This window comes from Copidosoma floridanum, unplaced genomic scaffold (genome assembly GCF_036245765.1).
Source record: "Copidosoma floridanum isolate Cflo_tuat_1 unplaced genomic scaffold, Cflo_Japanese_pri ptg000017l, whole genome shotgun sequence".
NCBI classification, from domain to species: Eukaryota; Metazoa; Arthropoda; class Insecta; order Hymenoptera; family Encyrtidae; genus Copidosoma; species Copidosoma floridanum.
The window spans coordinates 8593252-8612076 of record NW_028321894.1 but is presented as its reverse complement, the minus strand read 5'-3'; the positions used below and the strand labels follow the sequence as shown (position 1 = coordinate 8612076).

Genomic DNA, 18825 nt, shown 5'->3' with positions numbered 1-18825 from the left:
TGTCATTCGAAACTTAAATGTCTGAATTGTCATCAAACTCAAGTGATAGCTGACGATAAATGTTAAAAATATTGACTCGAGTACGTTCGAGTAACAAGGCCCTTATCAGGTACAAATGTTCTAAATACACAAAAAAAAAAAAAAATTTCGTGCGTCAGACTGCAGTGAAGTAACTACAGCGTGATAGAAAAATCAAGCTTATTTTATAAGCTGCATTACTTTATAAGCTTTCTTAGATTCTGAGATACATAATCAAACTCTTTTTCTGTCACTGACTCCTGATAAAAGCACTTTCAAACTTCAAAAGGTCAAACGATGTTAAAAGTTATACGCATGTGAACCACTGCACTAAACTACAGCAGCAATGTGGCATTTAGCACAGTTAAGTAAGTGATTGGGTAAGAAGATTTGTATTGGGATGGTGAGAAATTAAAGTACTGATATCAGTGCTGTACTTAACTAAGGAGCCGTCAACAAATTACGTAACGCCAAAATCAACAATTTTTCAGCTTCCCTTGTCCACCCCTTTCTTTTCATTCCGTAACGTGACACACGTATTGGAAAAAATTAAAGATTTTATTTAGAAAAACACATGTAATTTTTTCTAATAAATTTTGAATGCATAGTTATAGTTGTTATTGCACTTAAGAAAATTCAATCCTTTGTTATAGTCGAGATAATGCTCTCTATAGTTTGAAATGTTGTCTGTTTTCTCACTCTCCTGTGACAACATAACCTTTTGCAGTTTTAACTTTAGTTATTAATTTATTACTTTTTTTACAAGTACCCTGAAGATATTCAATAAAATTAAATACGATTATAAGATATTTTTCTATCATTGATATAATTTTCATCAAAAACTCATGGTTGATAAGCAAAATAAATGCAACAGAAGCTATGAAAATTACAACAGCCCATAAGTCTACATTTAAAAGTCAGCTAAATATTAACAATAATTACTTGACTCCTTGGAAATTTCATGCCTTTAAAATTTGACAGCACCATGAATATGATCTTACTCATTTGTAAACAAATTTGCATCCAATTTTTATTGTTAATTCGTTGACCTATAGAACTCCTTTAAGCGTAGAATTGCATAGTAAACTAAAAAAATTTATCACTAGGATGGAAATCATTGAGGCCACCAATGTCACCTATAAACGTATGTGTACTTAACTTTTCCCCACAATCTTTCAATTATTTACCATACTGTTCCAAACAAGATTTTAATATAGTGCTGGTCACACCTTTTGTAACATCTTTATCTTCTGCTATCCACTCCATCGTATGAGATGTTAGTTAGTTCATTATCTCTCTCTGATGATGCTGCATGATGTACCTAACATGGAGTATCGGTAAAAGAGTTAATTTTATTAAATAAACTTGATTTTTGTGATACATTGCTGCTTTTTTTAATGCAAAATAAAGGCCACAAATATTACAAGTTCTGTTACGTAGCTCATTGTTTATTAACGGTCAGTAAAAATTGTGCGATTCTTCCTTCTCAGACAGATCTTTACAATGCCTGTACTGACGAAAAGGACTCGGGGTCCCTGAGGACCAGCACCTTGTCTAGCGCTTTATAGTAGGCCGCCTACTCAGCCAGCACCACTATAAGCTTAATGCTTTTCTTTGCTGATAGGTAAAAAGTACCCAGCGCAGCGTGAGTCCACATAAGCCAGTCTTTAAACTCAAGGCCTTTTTGCCTCATTTTGATCCTGCTTGAGGCTTATCTCTGGCCTCTTTCAGGGCTCTTCTAAATAAATGGCAGCTCCCGCTGCCTGCTTCGTGCTTGTTGTCCGTTGTTGGGCAAAGAAAGCACCGTGCTGGGCCTGGACACTCTTTCTTCCGGTGGTTTGAACTTCCAAACCAGAAGCAAAGCTTGGATCTGTTATCTTCTTTACAGTTGCCTGAGACGCGTCCATATCCCAGGCATTTGTAAAATCTTGTTACTTCAATTCTTCTTCGAATTCGGCAGCTTACAAAACCAACTCGTAAACTGCCTTCCTTTTCTACTCGTCTGGCAGTTGCTTTGTCCACCTTTATTAACGCCAGCCTCTGTCCCCTGGCATTTGGCTTCAAGAGAGCTACTCCTGGCTCCTGGCTCTGATGTCCAAAAGTCCAAGCAAAAGCCTATTTAACCTCATCTTCCTCTACAATGGCATCCAGGTCTCGGATCTCTAATGTCACTTTTCGGTTGCTAATTTGAACAGTACCCTGCCCGGCTACCGAATCTTTAATTTGCTGTGAGAATGCAGTAGCATTCTCTATACCTTTGGCCTTAATAAGTATGTCTTCTTTTCTAGTAGTGACAACACTTTGGACTACTACATTAGCCTTATCAGGGTCAGAGTTCGCCTTCATCGTTCTTAGCACCTTTGCAAAGGTCTGCCCTTCAGCAATCTTCACTACTACTGTTGTTGTCGCATCCACTTTTTTATTCTGGCTTGTTTTTTCCTTTGGAAGAATTTTTTTTGTTTGCCACTGCCTGTTTTCTTTTTCTTTGGAGGCATAGCCTGCTGGCGTTTCTCAGGGCTGTTCGATGGGCTCCTGTTTCTCTTACTTCGTTCTATTTCCTTTAAGGCAGTGTTCAGGGTTTGTTTCTGTACAGGCCGTCGGAAATTATCTCGCCTTTGTTCCCTGCACTGCAGAGATTCAAATGACGACTTCCAAGCGTTGGTATACAAATCTTTTTCAATAAGACAGCCTTTTCTTAGCACCTCTTCCTCTTGAAGATGCTAAAGCGTCGCTTTGAGCCCATTTTTAACAGCGTTCGCTGTGTTGCTGTACTTATCATTAATCAGTTATAGCGTCTCTGTAATGTCATTCGTTGCTGATTGGACTTTATCAGCAACTTGCTGTCGCTTAACTCCGAGCCTAGGGACACTTTCTTCTAAAGAGTCAAGCTCTTCCTGGGTCTGGTGGCTAAATACCGACACGACTGGAGGGTAGCATAGTGGCAGAAGCTGGTGCCTTCAGTTTACGCCTTTATAAACATTAAGCCAGATTTTAGCCAGATGCAGCTTCTTATTCTGGTCCAACATATATTGACATAAGCGGTGGATAATATGACTCTTTGACCACTTCGATGTTTGCTGCAGATTTTCAATGGCTCCCTGGTGTGTCATCCTTCCCGACTTTTATGACAAACAAAAAGGGCTTGCTTGTGCCAGTTGTCATCCTCTCTGTCGATGTTAAGCTACATGAAAATCCTATGTACCCTAAGGTAATTGCACATGCAATCAACAACATTGAAACACATGACCTAGATGCTTTGTTTATTTTTACAAACATACCCAGGAAAAACGCTTATAACCGTGTCAAAAGGGAAATTGCTTTACTGAGCAAAGAGCTAGCTGATGTAATTTTTGACCACGAACATTTTGGGTCCCATTTTAATGCCAGTGCAAAATCTGTAGATCTAGAGCTTGAGACATATAATTTTTCTCATACTGGTCAAGTTTTGACTGTTATCTTAAATGATCTAATTCTGGATGAGCACAATGTTTTTGCGGAATACATTTACCCTGGAAATGTTTGTCCCATCCTAGCACTGCCTGATGCCAATTGGTATGCATAACATGTTAGGAACAGTCAATATTTACTACAGGTAAGGAAGAGAAGTATCATAAAAATGATCAATGCATTAAAGGTTTTTTTATAATAACTGCTTGAATAATAAAGATGGCTTTTAAATACAGATTGTAAAATGCACTGATTCTACTTGTCACAAGAAAGTTAGAAGTGGTCTGCGCTGGAATTCCGTCCATCTTACTCTTTTATTCAAACATCCTTGGGCTCTGAAGCTTTCTAGCCCACAGGAAACGGAAATAACAAATTAAGTTTACTTTAGATGAGATTTACAGTGTCATCAAAGCCAGCCCATGGTGAATTTACTGTGATGCCATATGATTGTAAGCCATATTGTTGCAAGCTGGTAATTAATCATTGTAAAAAATGTGTTGATAAAAATATTCTAAAAAGTGTACCTTCTTAGTAAGAAGTGATTTTTGTACTTTTTCTTTGGCTTCGTGTGTTGGCATCCATGCGTGTCTTTAGGACAAAAGTTTACAAAAAATTTGAAACTCCATCGGTAATTGCATAGATAACACGATCAGTAGAATCTTATGATGGTGAGAAACAAATACTCTGCGCAAGATACGTTGACCATCGTACCGTTTATGAGATCTAAACATTCATCAATGAATAGCTCTGTCGACTAACTGTAATGTAAACACCAACTTTTGACAATGTCATTAAAATTTTATAAAATGCGTAAAATATACAAATACAATTTTAAGTATGATAAAATGAATAAAAGGAACTCTGAAGCTTTTAGAAAACTAATACATTATGCTCAAATTGCTTAACGTTTTGAAAGAAATTAAGAATGATCTGAGATTGTCTTGTAGTCGAATTTTCTTTTCATTGAAGAATAAGAGCTGTAGTATTTTCAACGCTGTCTGCTTTTAGTCTCAAAACTTCTAACTTCTCTTTCCAAATCTCATTTAAATTTTGCTGCACAATATTTGGAGGAATGCTTGATTGACATTCTTTTACGCCTTAGAGGCTTTTTAAAACCAGTTTTTTTAAATTTGACGCCATGGCTTATTTAATGATGTTTATAGGAAGACATAACAGTTACATAAATTAGCACAAAAATCTGGCTTGCCTTCTTGTAGCATACTGGATTAAGAAAATACACTTTATTAATCAAACTGTACGTTTAATATTTAACAAAAAACTTAAGCTTCGTAACAAACTCCAATTTTTTCGGCCAAATTCTTACACTAGTACTTAACCGTACCTGCAATTTCCTTGTGTATTTAAAGATAGTTATGTATTTAATGTATATGCACATATATTTCGCTAGTAAGTCAGAACTGCCAACTTTCTTCGGTAAGAACCGAGCAAGTTTTGAAATAAGACATCGACATCGATCAATGTTTCTATTTCTTATAATTTTAAAACCAATACGTAACATAAACATAAGGCCCCCCTTTCCCAAAAAAAAAGCCGTAACGTCATGCTAAAACGTCTTTCCACCTTAAACTTGCGTTATGTAAGTTTTGGATCGCCCTCTGTGTCTAAAGCATCTTAGTTGCACAGTGCTCTGAAAAATAGTTACTGCTGTATTAGTAGTATAACCATAACCAAACGGCTGTGTTAACTACAGCAATAACTTCACGCCACCATCCTACGAAAGTGCCTAACCACCACCTAGCCCACTACTACGAAGCTAGCAATGCGAAAAAGATCATCTTCACAGCTAGCTACTGGCTTGCTTTAAGAATTTTATAAGTTTACATACATTATAGACCCGATGCAGGACCACAAGCGTTTGCTTTTTTTTGGGATATTATTCTACTTCTATACGGTACTTACCAAAGTTATCATGGTTCATGTAAACAAATAGAAGTCTGCAAAAGAATATAGTCAAAGAAAAGTTCGTAAATCAGTAGATTTTTTATTATTCTTTTTTCGTTTCTGTTAAGTGTATCTTTACCAAGGACAACCTTAAATTTTTATTTGATTACTCAAACATTTATTGTACATAACAGATAGAGTGCAAAGAGGTATAGATAGTTTTAAACTGAGAAAAAACTTAAATGAAAATGTAAAATGGAAAAGCAAACAAAATAATTTTAAGTTCTTCATTTCCTGAAAAAGAACAATTATCATACAAAAGTAATGGAGATGTGAACTTGTTAAATACAAAAAATTATTTGTTTATTTTTTAACCTTGTATTTATACTAAGTGTCTTAGACTTCCTATATAAACATTCTACAAGCAAGAACGAAATAATAAGTACAAATAACTGTTCCTCACATCTAGGGCTTCATGTAAAACCAAGAGTTATCTTAGTCTTGTTTTAGCTTTGTCTAGTTTTTCAAGGCAAGAGTCAAGACAAGAGTCGAAAAAAAAACTTTGAGACAAGACCAAGAGTCAGGAAACCAAGAATCTTGTCTTGACAAGATTCTTGGTGACCGTACTTAATCTTATACCAATAAAATAGTACACTTTATTTTGGTAATTTGATTTATTTTAATGCAAGCCAATGTAAAAAAAAACTACATAAAATTATTAAAGAACAATGTACATCAATAAAAAACAATAAATTAGGATAATTTAATGATAGTTATAATTATTCTTAGCAGTCCAGCCATCAATGGCAAACGAAGATTTTTATTAATTTTTTGATAAAATAACCTTTCACTGATCTTGCATAGTGAAACGTTTGTCGAGAAATATCTCAGTCATTCTATTTTTTTTGGGCATTTTCACCGATCCATTGAGTAAATTAAAAATTTTTTGCGTCAGGCCATCGTCAAAAAAGTTTAGCGGTAAATTTTTGTAAGCGAGCCATATGCGAATTATTTAATCTCACTTTACAGTATTTGTTTAACACTAAAACATGATTATACTAATATTTTTCTCTATATCTTCCCTTAAGTGTTAAAAAGTTCAAATACTACAGTAATGCGTGTATGAGTATTACGCGTCTTTACAAATGTATACAAGAGTTTAACGATAAGATATATACTAATTAAAGCATACCAAAAGGAATAAAAATAAACTAATATACGTAAAAGTCGTACGGTAAAACATACTCATCAATGCTTACGAAAATAAATGAGAACGAACAAAAAATGTACGTGAGTCGATGCGTGTTTTCTAAAATCCTACAGATTGTAGAACGATATATCGAAATAATCATAAAACTCACTTGGAAATATAAATGTCGCTAGCGAAAACTGTCTCTAAAGTAAACAAATGTGTCTTAATACTAAAAACGTCATATTTCGAGGGCCAGAATGGACAAACACGTTTAACGGGCTTCTAATTTTTCTAATATAACGTTTGTATTCCTCATGACCAAAATAAGCTTACAGTTCTTAGGTCCTGCTAGATCTGCACCAAAAAATTTTTTAATACTTTTTATTGTCTTTGTAAAAGAAAGTAGCGTTACCAGTTGGAAAAATCATCTTAAGATCATGATTATACCACTCACAGTAAAATTTTATCTGTATTCTTGCACTAGTACGATGTACTGGGTCCCCACTATTATATAACCAGATAGTGTATTACATACTTCTATATAATACACTAATCAAGTCGATTATAAAACAGTGTACAAAGATATGATGCGATTCGTTTATAAAAAGAAGCGTTACGGGTTGGAAAAATTATCTTAAAATTATGGAGATACCACTCACAGTGGAAATTTTACTTTATTTTTGTCTTGTACAATGTACTGTGTTCTTCATATTATCATATATTATCATATTATGTACTATAATATTCAAACCGATAAGCTAAGACTCAGTGAAAATACAATGCATGTTGTATTATAACGTGATAGTGTGACGGGCTCTTAGTAAAAAAAGAGCGTTACAGGCTCTTACAGAATAATTGAGAAATAGAGATTGTTTTGCATCAAACGCCAATTGAGCTTTGAGACTGCACTTATATGATATAAACAACAGCTTAATTTAACTCGCCACCTTCTGAGTCGATAACCAAACGCTTCAAAAAGTTGCATAACATTCCTTAGTTTTACGGGCTCTTATTTTTCATGTTTGGGAGACACAATCTTCAAACTCGCAAGCCTGTAGAACTGGCCTAATGGAGAGAAAAAATCAGAGAAAAATCTAGCAACATCCTTAACCTTTTCAATCACTAAACGTCCTCATTGGAATACCCATATTTAATTATGTGCGTTTGTGAGAGTGTTTTTCGTTGAAATATAAATTTATAAGATTTCGGTCCTGCAACTTTAACAGCAGCCCACTATTGGATACAATTTTTTTTGGCTGTGTAAAATGCGTAAAAACGTTGTGTGCGTTAAAAAATTTAGTACCCCACACTTTTAAAAAATTGAAATCTCTGTGCTTTGATTCCAGGTATCGTCAAAACTGCAAGTTTAAAAAAAAACGTGAGCCCGTAACGTTAATTTTGACCCTTCTTGACTCTCAAACCAAAGAAATACTTTTTATGATCTGAATTATAATGTACCTTTAAAAGTACATGTCCCCTGAATCATTAAAAAAAATTTGTAGATCAATATCTACTCACACGGCTTTGTAATCGACTGGGACATGAAATATGTCATTTTCAGTAAAATGACCCATATACAAAGGTTAAATGTCCGTTTACTGCAAAAGCTTATAGGGGTTAATGATACAGTTATTGACAACTTTGCAGTGATTGATCCTACGTGTGATTTGTGAATCTATTTATGGTGCTCCATTTCAGAATACATGTGGTGGTCAATTACTATTGGGGGGTCAATAACTGTACCGTTTACCCCTACTGTGGCTTTTGTATTGTGCTCTATAAATGTAGGTCAACTAACATTACCCACAAACACTGAGATTAATTAAAACTTTTTTTTAAGACCATGTAATTATGTATAAAAAAATAAAATTGTACGGATTCTTAATCTAAGCATAAAGTTTTCATCTTATAAAAAAGTTCATTGTTTGTGCTTAGGATTGAGGAAGTAAGGGCATTATTTTTTATTTAAATTTAAGTGCTCGACATTGCCACGTATTTTTTGCTCTAGATAACTATAGTTCGACATTGTTACCAACCTATGTAAATGAAGCAGTGGCTCACTCAGGCAACGATAGAGTGCCCTAAAGTCAGTTTGCCATGGATCGTCGAGTAGGGCACACCTGCGCGACACTTTTCCTAACTTTATCAATTAAAAACATGAGGTAGTTAAGTAAGTTGAACTTTCTCGTTTTCTCTCCAAGTAACTTCTTTCACTGCGCTAATTATTAGCTCTCACAATTTTTGTAATCACATTCGTTACATTCTCGTAGTTCGCAGTCTGTCTATGTTCTAATGCAGTGTAAAAATGTTAATTTCAAGTAAACTGTAACACTGCAAATTCTTGACCATCAAGTTCTAGGCTGCAGTGAATAAGTTAGATAACCAACAGTTTTAATCATTCAAACAATTTTCTAGAAAGTCTAGAGACATCGCTTAAAAGGTTTTTTTAACAATAGAAGTAAAAAGTTTTTTTACTTTGATCAAGCTATAAAGAAGACTGCTAGGCATGCTAATAAATGCCAAAATATATTTATTTAATAAAGAGATCTTTTTTTCAATCATTCAGAAAAGCTAAGTCAATATCCTTACACTTGTTAGAGAGAAACAATATTCTTACCTGTATCCATGTCCACTTTTAGAATCTTCACCAAGCTGTTTTATAGATATTGGAAAATCTGATGGTCCATGAGCTTTTAATAGTTCTTGTAAGCGAACTAAACCCTCGTTGTTCTCATAAATAATTGTAAAACTTTTCCATCCCAGTGCTTTTACTAAGTCGACGTATGCCTAAAAAGTTAGAAATATTACACAATTTGTATTGTACATATTTTCTATTAAAGTATTTTCTCTTTGTTCAAATCAAGATACATTTTTACTTAATATCAAATAGTTATAATGTAAGAAAATAATTCAAATGTTGCATTTTTGATTTTATTATTCAATCAAAGAAATTTACAAGGTTTCTGAAAAAATTACAATACGATTTTATCATGCGTGCCTTGGAAACTTAGATTGCATATTTTGATCTTTATAAACAAGCTTTAGTTTTACCACAAACTCCACATAATTAAACAAAGATGTCTTTTCTTTCTTTACATCACAGTTATGTTTATAAAGTTTCAAAAGGACACAATAGTTAACGAGATTTATAGTGTGATGAAATGACACTAGACATCATAAGATAAAGTTTACATAAACGAAAACTTATTATAAGCTTAAGCGACATAAAAAGACAAAAAAAGGTAGCTGTGGATACACCTGATTAATTTAACAGTAATCCCACCTATTGGAAGGCTGCAAATCGAAGTGTGTTGTTATGAACATTTCTTAATTGCTTATTTGTATGTGATCTTACATGCCAACCACCATGCAAAATTATAGCAAGATCAGATGTAAGCTTTTGCAAGCCCCAACTTACATTGGGCTACTTCACAGATCACTTGAGGTGGAGTCTACATTCATCAAAAAAGGCAAAGGTGATAACTTTATCACTGTAGTCAGTCAACGGTTGAGTGCTTTTAGTGGTGGTGCCTGTATTACATCAGTAATTGGTATTAACTCAGACACATCTGCTGTTGGGGAGTGTATTACGGCCAATGATGATGTTGCTACGATAATAACTTTGAATGACTTAGATACTTCTGCGAGTGGTGTGCACAATTCTGCTATTGCAAGTTAAATTTTTCTATACATGATAACATTGGAGACCTTGACAATGCATATTTCACCAGTATGGCCGCCGTAGGAAAAAATGGTCCAGCTGGCACAAATTTTACATTTTCTTCGGGGTCTGTTGAAATCAAGAAAAAATTTTAATACTTTTAGTAGAAAATAAATAAAATGTAAAGGAACAGAAAGTGCTCAATAATACAAGGATAGCAGTCGACTTTGACTCATTTTAATGCTTGTAAATCCACCTCACCAACAAAGGGGCAAAACGGCCCTGGAAGCAGACATTTAGCATCTGCTCTGAGGTCTGTTGAAAATAAAATATTTAAAAAACATGTAATTTAAGAAGGAAAAAATACAAAATAAACAAAAATAGAAAAAATTTGACCACGCAAGGATAGACGTTGACTTTGACTACTTTTGCTACTAATGATTCTACTCCACCAACTACGGGGCACAACGGTTCTTGAGAAAAAAAGTATACAACATTATAAAATTAGCATATGAGAACGAATATTCAGTAAAAGTATGTACTCAGCAAAAAATAAATACCACTTTTTTTTTGGCAAACTTCAGCTTCTGTTGGACATACTCCATTGAGAGCCATAACAAGTTGCACATTCTCAAGCATTCGTACAAATTTATCTATTAATTATTTTGTTGAAGGTAGTAGTGGACATAGTAGCGATGAAGCTAGCCTTAGAGAGCAAACCGTAAGATGTACTATCCTTTTTTCTTGTTATTCTCATCCTTCTTTCATTTCCAATGTCAAAAGACTGTGACTGTCTTCAATCTCTTTTAATTTTAACAAGTTCATGTCATGTTAGTGTGGTACAGGTCTTGTCCCGGACATGCTTGCAATGATTTTCAAACTAAGTTTTTAAAATCAAGGCCTCTTTTATATTTACTTTGAAAGAGATACTCTAAAGGAGGTAGAAAATTTTCCCAATCATATGTCTTCAAGATGAGACTCAATCGAATATGCACTCTGACAGTGAGAATTTGCAAAATTTAATCATATAACTTGTTTCTGAGTAAAAGAGGGGGACTAAGCCTAACTAAATATTTTCTCCACGTAAGAGATATAAATTATGGTTGTGTTAAAAAACGATTATACAGAGAAAGTTATATTTACAGTCTCACATGGTTCTTTTATTTTCCTAACTTTGAAAAAGAAAATTTTTCATTAGATAAAAAAAAATAAAAAAGATTTAATTATTTTTTATACCACAATTCAAAACAAAGAAATGCTGATGAGGTCAGTTAATCTTTGTTAAGCGACCTAGTTACTTTTTAATTTTTGTGTTAGTGAAGCATCTAAGAAGTTATTTAATTAAAAGCATAGATGACTACAAGAGAAAGTCAGTTCAAACGCAGTGGTTGGAGTGCGTATAAAAAATCGCCATCAAAATTAATAACGTATGTAGAATTTTTACACTTATTATTTTATTTTACTCTGAGATATTAATCTATGCCACGACTCTTGAATTTTTTTACTTTTCGCAAAAAAATGATTTCGATGATTTCTTTTTACTCTTAGTGCAGGAATGATGCTGAGAGCTTTTTTTGTTTTTCTTACTTTCAGAACCGAAATCATGCGCGGAAAGTCTTTTTTTTTGCTCATCGCAGAAACGATGCCAATTTTTCAAAGTATACTTCTTTCCTTAGCATAGAATTGATACTAAAAGACTTTTTCAAATCTATGTTTCTTCTTGAAATTTTGTTTAAGTATTCCTCATGTAACAGTTAATATTAGTAAAATACCACAAGCTTCTCACATTCAGAGATATCACCAACAACTTTTGCGACAAGCTCTAGCAGATCATGCTAACGATTTTAATGTTGTGGCTGACATATCAGATCATGCTCTACCCCAGAAAGTACCAGCACTAAAGCTGGCAGTTGAGGAGCCGCAGGCGTTAGAAAACCTAACTTTTTAAGATACTCCAGCAGCAGAAAATACAAGTTTTTTGGATACTGCAGCTCAAAAAAAATTTGAAGCTACGAGATAGGCAGCAAAAAATGGTATAATTTACAGTTTTTTTCGTCAATTATTTTCATCGCCTTTCTCCTTATTAGTGTTCGTTTACAGAAAATGAGGAATTAGGTAATGCATTGTGATTGGCTAGGTTGCCCCTTGGATTGTCATTCATCGTTGTCATAAAAAATTGTCATACAAGAAAAAAGAAACTAGTTAAAGAGAGGATAAAATTAAAAGAGGAAATATTGAAACAAGAAGCTGCAAAAAAATAGAAAAATATTCAAAGTGGCAGAAAAAAAAATCAATACTTAACATCTATCAATAAAGTTAAAAATTATAATAACGTATAAATTTAAATTGTTAATCTCCAAATTAAAAAATTTGTAAAATTAAATAAATTATAGTAAGGATAATTTCTATGAAATATATTTTATTAACTATATGTTGTAATAAAATAATCTTTTTGTTAAATAACGATTATTATGTGACAAATAATTTTAAATTGGTTTCCGGGCAAATTGTTTAATCATTTAACTGACGGACCCAAGACTCAATTATATAAAGGTCAGATTTTAGTAAATGCGGCAGTATTGAGTTAGATAATCTTCTTAGGTGCAGTATGGTAAAGAAAGAAAACTAATTGTTTATTCAGGTTTATTCAGTTGCAGTTCTTGCATTCCTTAAATAGTCATGATTTGTATATGACATTGGGCTGGTAGCTTTATATAATGATAATCGAATAACAGGATGTAAGACACTGTTAAATTGTGATATACTATTTTGTATTAATAAAGTCCAGAATACTGATGCGATTATAAGAACAGGTAGAACTAAGGTATTGTACAAATGAATAATTGAGTCCGGTTTTTTTGAAGTAGTTTTAATCACTCTTTATTTTGTGATGGAGATACGACTCAGCAGATCTGCCGATACAGACATGTAAGGAAGTTAAGTGACCTGGAGCTCCGATTTGGTAATATTTTTGCAGGCACGATTTGGTGGTCCTCTTGGGGATAGTCCCGATAGTGGCGGTGCAAATGAGTCCATTGGGTCTAGCATAAACTGAGATGATTCGACTGAGCAGACAGGCACTACTGGACTTAAGAAGCGTGGCGTCCACCACGGCGACGATGTCGTCAACCTGGAAACTACGACTTGGAGTCATCGTTTTTAGTCGTTGTTCACGGTTCCAGCGGCTCTAAGACTGGTCTCAAATTTTCCTGACCAGCTTTCAGTGACTCAGGTGATCAAGCTTCGTGGGCAGGGTACTGATCTCAAGCACAGAGTTGAGTGGGCTGCCGACAACCAAGTGCCCAGGAGTAAGGATATCCACACCATTTAAGCCTCTGGTGGGTGGAGTAAAAGGGTGTCTAGTGAAAAACACCTCAATGCTGGCCAAAACGGTGGAAAACTCCTTGTAGGTAAGGTGGCACGGTCCAAGTTTACGGTGGAGATGATGTTTCATAACTTTGACACCAGCTTCCCACAATCCGCTAAAGTGGGGCGCCAGAGAAGGAATGAAGTGCCACGTGACACCTTGCTTGGCAAGTGAGCCAGTGATACGCTTCCACCTTATTTCGGCATCCTAGAGAGCATCGCTCAGTTACGATCTGAGGCGCTAAAGCAAGTAGCCTTATCGCTCCAGATCTCTGAGGGCCGACCACGTCTAGCGCAGAATTTGATGAGTGCTCTGACGAATGATTTGGTGGAGAGATAGCCAATAAGCTCAATGATGCCTTGGTGGTCATACAGATGAAGATCGCAACGTAGCCCTTGCTTGTGCGCATGCCTTGACCCTTAGCGGAAAAAATATTAAGCGGGCTGGCATAGTCTGCTTCAGTGCGAGAGAACGCGCGAGCAGGGTGGCTGGTAAAGGTGCCATGTGTTGAGTGGCCACCCGTGCTTGCAGTCATGCGCAGACGACGTATCCCCAGAGAATGCTCTTCATTCACCGCCACCCGCCAACAATCCAGGCCTTGTGAGCCACATAGGAGGTGATAACTCTGAATTCTCCGTGAAGAGAACGAGAGTTAGCCCATTGGATAATGAGCCTAGCAAGGCTAAATCACCTGTCAAGTATTGGTGGATGCTTCTCGTCGAAGGTAAGCGCAGAATGTTGGAGATGACCGCCAACTCGAAGAATGTCATCGGAGAGAATCAAGTCTAAGGGCAGCAGTAGCAGGTTCTTCGGAGAGATATGGCCATCCTTTTTGAGGTTTGCAAGCTCCAGTGCGAAGAATCGTCGCTGACTAAGGCGGACACAGGCGAGATAGGCATCGTGGAGCTCGATCATCGTCAGAGGGGTGAAAGGCGGAGGGATAGAATTTCGACGCAGCCTAGGCAGCTGATAATGGATCCAGCAACGTAATTAAGCGAGAAAGCGATAGAGAAGGCTCAGGTATAAGAACTTCTTAACCATATTTGGCACAGTGCATTGAACAGCGCAGCAAGATTATAGGGCACCATCGGTGACCAGGTTGCCAAAGCTTGGCATCTTTGCGTTCTCACCTGGCCATAAATCAAGAGGGTCCGCGAGCCAGGAGAAACCTTCCCACTAAACATGCGTTTGTCAAAGCGTGGACAGATCCATGCTTCAGGACGCCACATCCACTGGATTAGAGGCCGTCAGAACATATCTCCAAACATGGGATGGCAGAAGCTCCTTAGTGTGAGCCACGTAATTGTCGATCAACGAGTTGTTTGTCGGCTCTGACGATCAGAGCCAATGAAGCATAATCTGAAAGTCACCCAGGTGTGACAGTGCTCAACACTCACAGTGTATTCCTCAGCGATCATGCGTGGCAGCTTCACTACGAGCAGTGCCCCTCGTAGCTCCAATCTAGGGACCGTCATGCGTGTAGGACTGGTGGCATCTGGCTGCAAGCTTTTGATGGAGTTCAGCTTGATTCTGGACATCAAGATACGCACAAAAACATCACCAGTTGGTCCCTCAGTGCGCGAGTACACTACAGAAGCCATCGCGCATCGGCTTGCGTCTGCGAATGCGTGGAGTTGCAGGCTGGTAGAAGGACTGCAGCCAATCCAGCGAGGAATAACAATATTAGAGACATTCTACATTTAAACCAGGAATCCTCTCCAGCATTCAGCCATGGCTGTAGGCACGGGCTCAACCGTTTTGAATTGCGCTCGTAAGAGATCCTTAGTGATCAATATTGTAGCTCAAACGACGGGCACAATTTATCTACAGGGATCGAAGAGTCATGCTGGAGCAGTGAGCATCGTGCGCTTGGTCGGCTGTGGCTGTAGGGTAGGTGATGTAAGGTGAAAGCGATCGTCAATCGAGTCCCAGCTCACACTCCCAGAGAGAGGTTACACAACAGCTCCAGATCATTGGCCACCCGCTTCCTCAGAGGAAAGCCTCTAGCTTGCAACAAATCGATCAGCTGATCGCAGCAATTTCGAGTCGTCTCAACGTTGTTAGCACCAGAGAGAATGTCATTGACGTATCGATCTTGTTTGACGATAGGCACGGCCTCGGGCCAAGCATGGCCTTTATCATCGGAAAGCTGTAAAATCGTCCATAGGGAGAGAGATAGGAAGCAATAGCTTCACCGTAAGTTACAGTGAGCAACTGGTAGTGTTTTCGAGGACTGAAGTCATCAGTGCTTCACAAGATACGCTGGAGGTTCACGTCACGATTGTTGATCCAGATTTGCCAAAACATCGTTTGGATATCCGCTCAAAAGGCGATCTGATGCCTTCTCCAGCGGAGCAAAACAGTCAGCAAGTGAGACTGAATCGTCAAACCTGTGTGCAGGACATCGTTGAGGCTACAGCCAGTGGATGTTGGTCATGATGCGTTAAATATGACGCGCAGTTTCTCTTCCTGGTCGTCAGCTTGACAGATCCCATGGGGCGGGATATAGTGTACGGGACCTGCCGACCCACAGAGCTTCGCATTGGTCATTAACTGCATGGGCCCGCACTTGAGATACTTATCCATGAAGCGTGCATATTCGATGGCCATCTCTGGAGTACCCCACAATCTGCGCTGTAGCAAACTAAGGGATGCTCTTGCACCGAATAAGATATCTCCTAGTCGCTTAATTTCATTGTGCTCAAACGGGAGGTGGACGACATTGTGCCCATCAGCCGCTCGATGATGATCGGAAAAGATGACCTTACACTCCATGTTGTCGGGGGATTGACGAATGACTCGTAGCACGTCCTCCAATTCCCAAAACCGTTGCAACAGTGCGATTAGCTGCTGGTGCCAAGGCAGAGTTAAGGTGTCCTAAGTCATCATGCAAGCGGTTGGCGAGGATGATATCACTTGGCCTGGTGCGTGACTGGCCAGCATCTAGCCAGCAACGGTGAGCTGTCTGGCGAGATTTTCACGGAATAACTGCCCTGGTAGTAGTAGATGGGGGTACACGTCGGCTCCAAGTAGGATGTTGACAATGCCTGGTACTCCGAAAGTCGGGTTCGAGAAGTCTGTCAAATCGCTCCAGAGTTCGATGGCGGATGGGTGTAACGGTCCAGAAGGGGTACGGAGTCCCAGTTGAGGCACGCAGTGCGCATTTAGCTGCAACGTTCAAGTTGAGTTCTGGGTGTGGAGTTGCAAGTTTGAGATCGTTGGGGAGCACAGCAAAACAGCGCCTTTGACGCTGGAGATGCTCGTGACAGCTGGATTGAGGTGGGCGCCAATATTTTGAGCCTGTGTTGTGGACGTGATTGAAATCTCCAAGCAAGCGTCGACTAGTGCTCTTGCTGTGACTGTCCACCCCCAGGTGCCCTCGAGATGAACCTTGAGTCATCATTCAGTCATCATTGATTGTGTGGATCGCAAAAGATTAGTGGTTGCGGCTGAGTGGCATTGGCACTAGAGGGCAACTGCCAGTTGAGCGTACAGGATTACTCGTCGATTGGGGAGGGCATGGTACTTCGATTGATATCAATGAGGAGCCGCGCCTCCATAGAAAACTGGATAAGATGGCAAAAGCGGGCACTTTCTTCTGTACCGAGCTTGCTGCCTCCAGCTTCTTGAGCTTCTGCCTTGGAAGATTTACTAAAGTTCGCAAGAACCTCTAGCAGAGCTGGCTGCGTTTTCAGCAATGAAGGCCACTCTTCGTCATCCCTGTAAGTTAATCACGTGATAAACTCGACGCTTATCTCTCAAGCAACGCGTTGGTACCGGTGGTACAATCGTGCGGGCCGAATGAGCCTGACGCGGAATATTGGAAGCGGCGTGAGAAACGATGAAATGGTGGGCTGACCAGAACTTAAATAAAACCCGTGATTATCTATGGAGCTGCCTGAAATCTGCGCCTCAAAACTTCACGACCACCTCACTTTCTGAGTAATCGCAATTGTTCACGAGGTCAAGGACGCGAACTGCACGACAGCCATGGTTAATGTCTGAGCGTCTCCCACTTGTCACATCACGTTAAGGCTCCCATAAACTCAAATTGATCTACCATGTGGCACGGCTGTACATGATTGCATCACTTGCAACAGAGGCCCCAATGTCTCAATACGTTCTTGGACGTAGAGATAGTCTCATCACATGCTTGCATCTTACATCGTTCTACTGACATTATTGCTGCAAATTACGCCATGGGCCTGGATATTCTGTGATGGATAAGGTTACGGTGATTGTCTGTCCCAGTCACGCAATCTGGCTCAAAGTACCAATGTTTTCATCACTGTTTATTTTGTGTTGAAGAAATGACTTGGCAGATCTGTCGATACGGATACTTCAGAAAGTCGAGCGACCTGGAATCCAAATTCAGTGGTCTTCTTGCAGGCACGCCGTTTTTTCTGCCTCAGTCCTTGGTTCCGTCAATCCTTTCTCCTTTTTCCGCGACGGTCATGCCTTCGAGCCAGCTGCAGCTCTCTTTCTCTCCAGTCTGAAAAGAGAAGGGAGGTAGAACGTAAGCACGCAAGACAAATCTAACACAGAAGTCATAGAATTATATTTTAATTTTAACAAGTTTTAATTTTTAAGTCAGGATGATTACTATTAATAAAATTGTTTCCTTATATTTCATATAAATGTAGCATGTGTTCAAAATTTTCAAGTTCTGCCTTGTAAGAAATGTTGCCAAAATTCCAGCTTATGCCATGAAAATACCTCTTATCATGTATTTAGAGCTTGATCTTTTTTAATAAGCATTCAAATGGATAAGGTGGCTTGAGCTCTATAACAACATTTATGGCGTGTTTCTATAACTCAATGAAAGAAATCTTCTTAAAAATAAAAATATTGCTAAAGCTCTAAAAACCCTGACAGTCTACGATTTACTTTATTTTAATATAAAGTAAACTAATGTTGCCTAGTGTAGCACACTTCAATGACTGAATTCTACCGGTAAAGACTTACAGTATATTTACGCCACCATACTCATCCCCCCAATTTTTTTACAACTTACCAATAAAAATAAGTCCCTTCCTCTCCCACCATATTTCGTAAGGATTTAAGGCGATGTGTTAGTTTGAGCAGCTCACGTCTATGTGAACGTTACACTAGTAAACTTCCTTGTGAGAGTTTTAATTTGGCTTTCATTCAATATTTTAAAAATACGGCTCATTGCATTTGGCAATCATATCAACAAATGATCAATCGTGAATTTAAGACATGTAACATTCAACGACT

At 37.8% G+C, this 18825-nt stretch overlaps 1 protein-coding gene across 1 annotated transcript in view; it reads right to left on the bottom strand.

Annotated features, from left to right (window-relative positions):
- KaiR1D (Kainate-type ionotropic glutamate receptor subunit 1D) overlaps positions 1-18825 on the bottom strand; it is a 1638136-nt gene that overhangs the window by 1358907 nt on the left and 260404 nt on the right. Inside the window, exon 12 of the mRNA XM_089592467.1 lies at positions 9177-9346. Within this exon, the coding sequence (XP_089448593.1) occupies positions 9177-9346 (170 nt within the window). The remainder of the gene's footprint in view (positions 1-9176; positions 9347-18825) is intronic.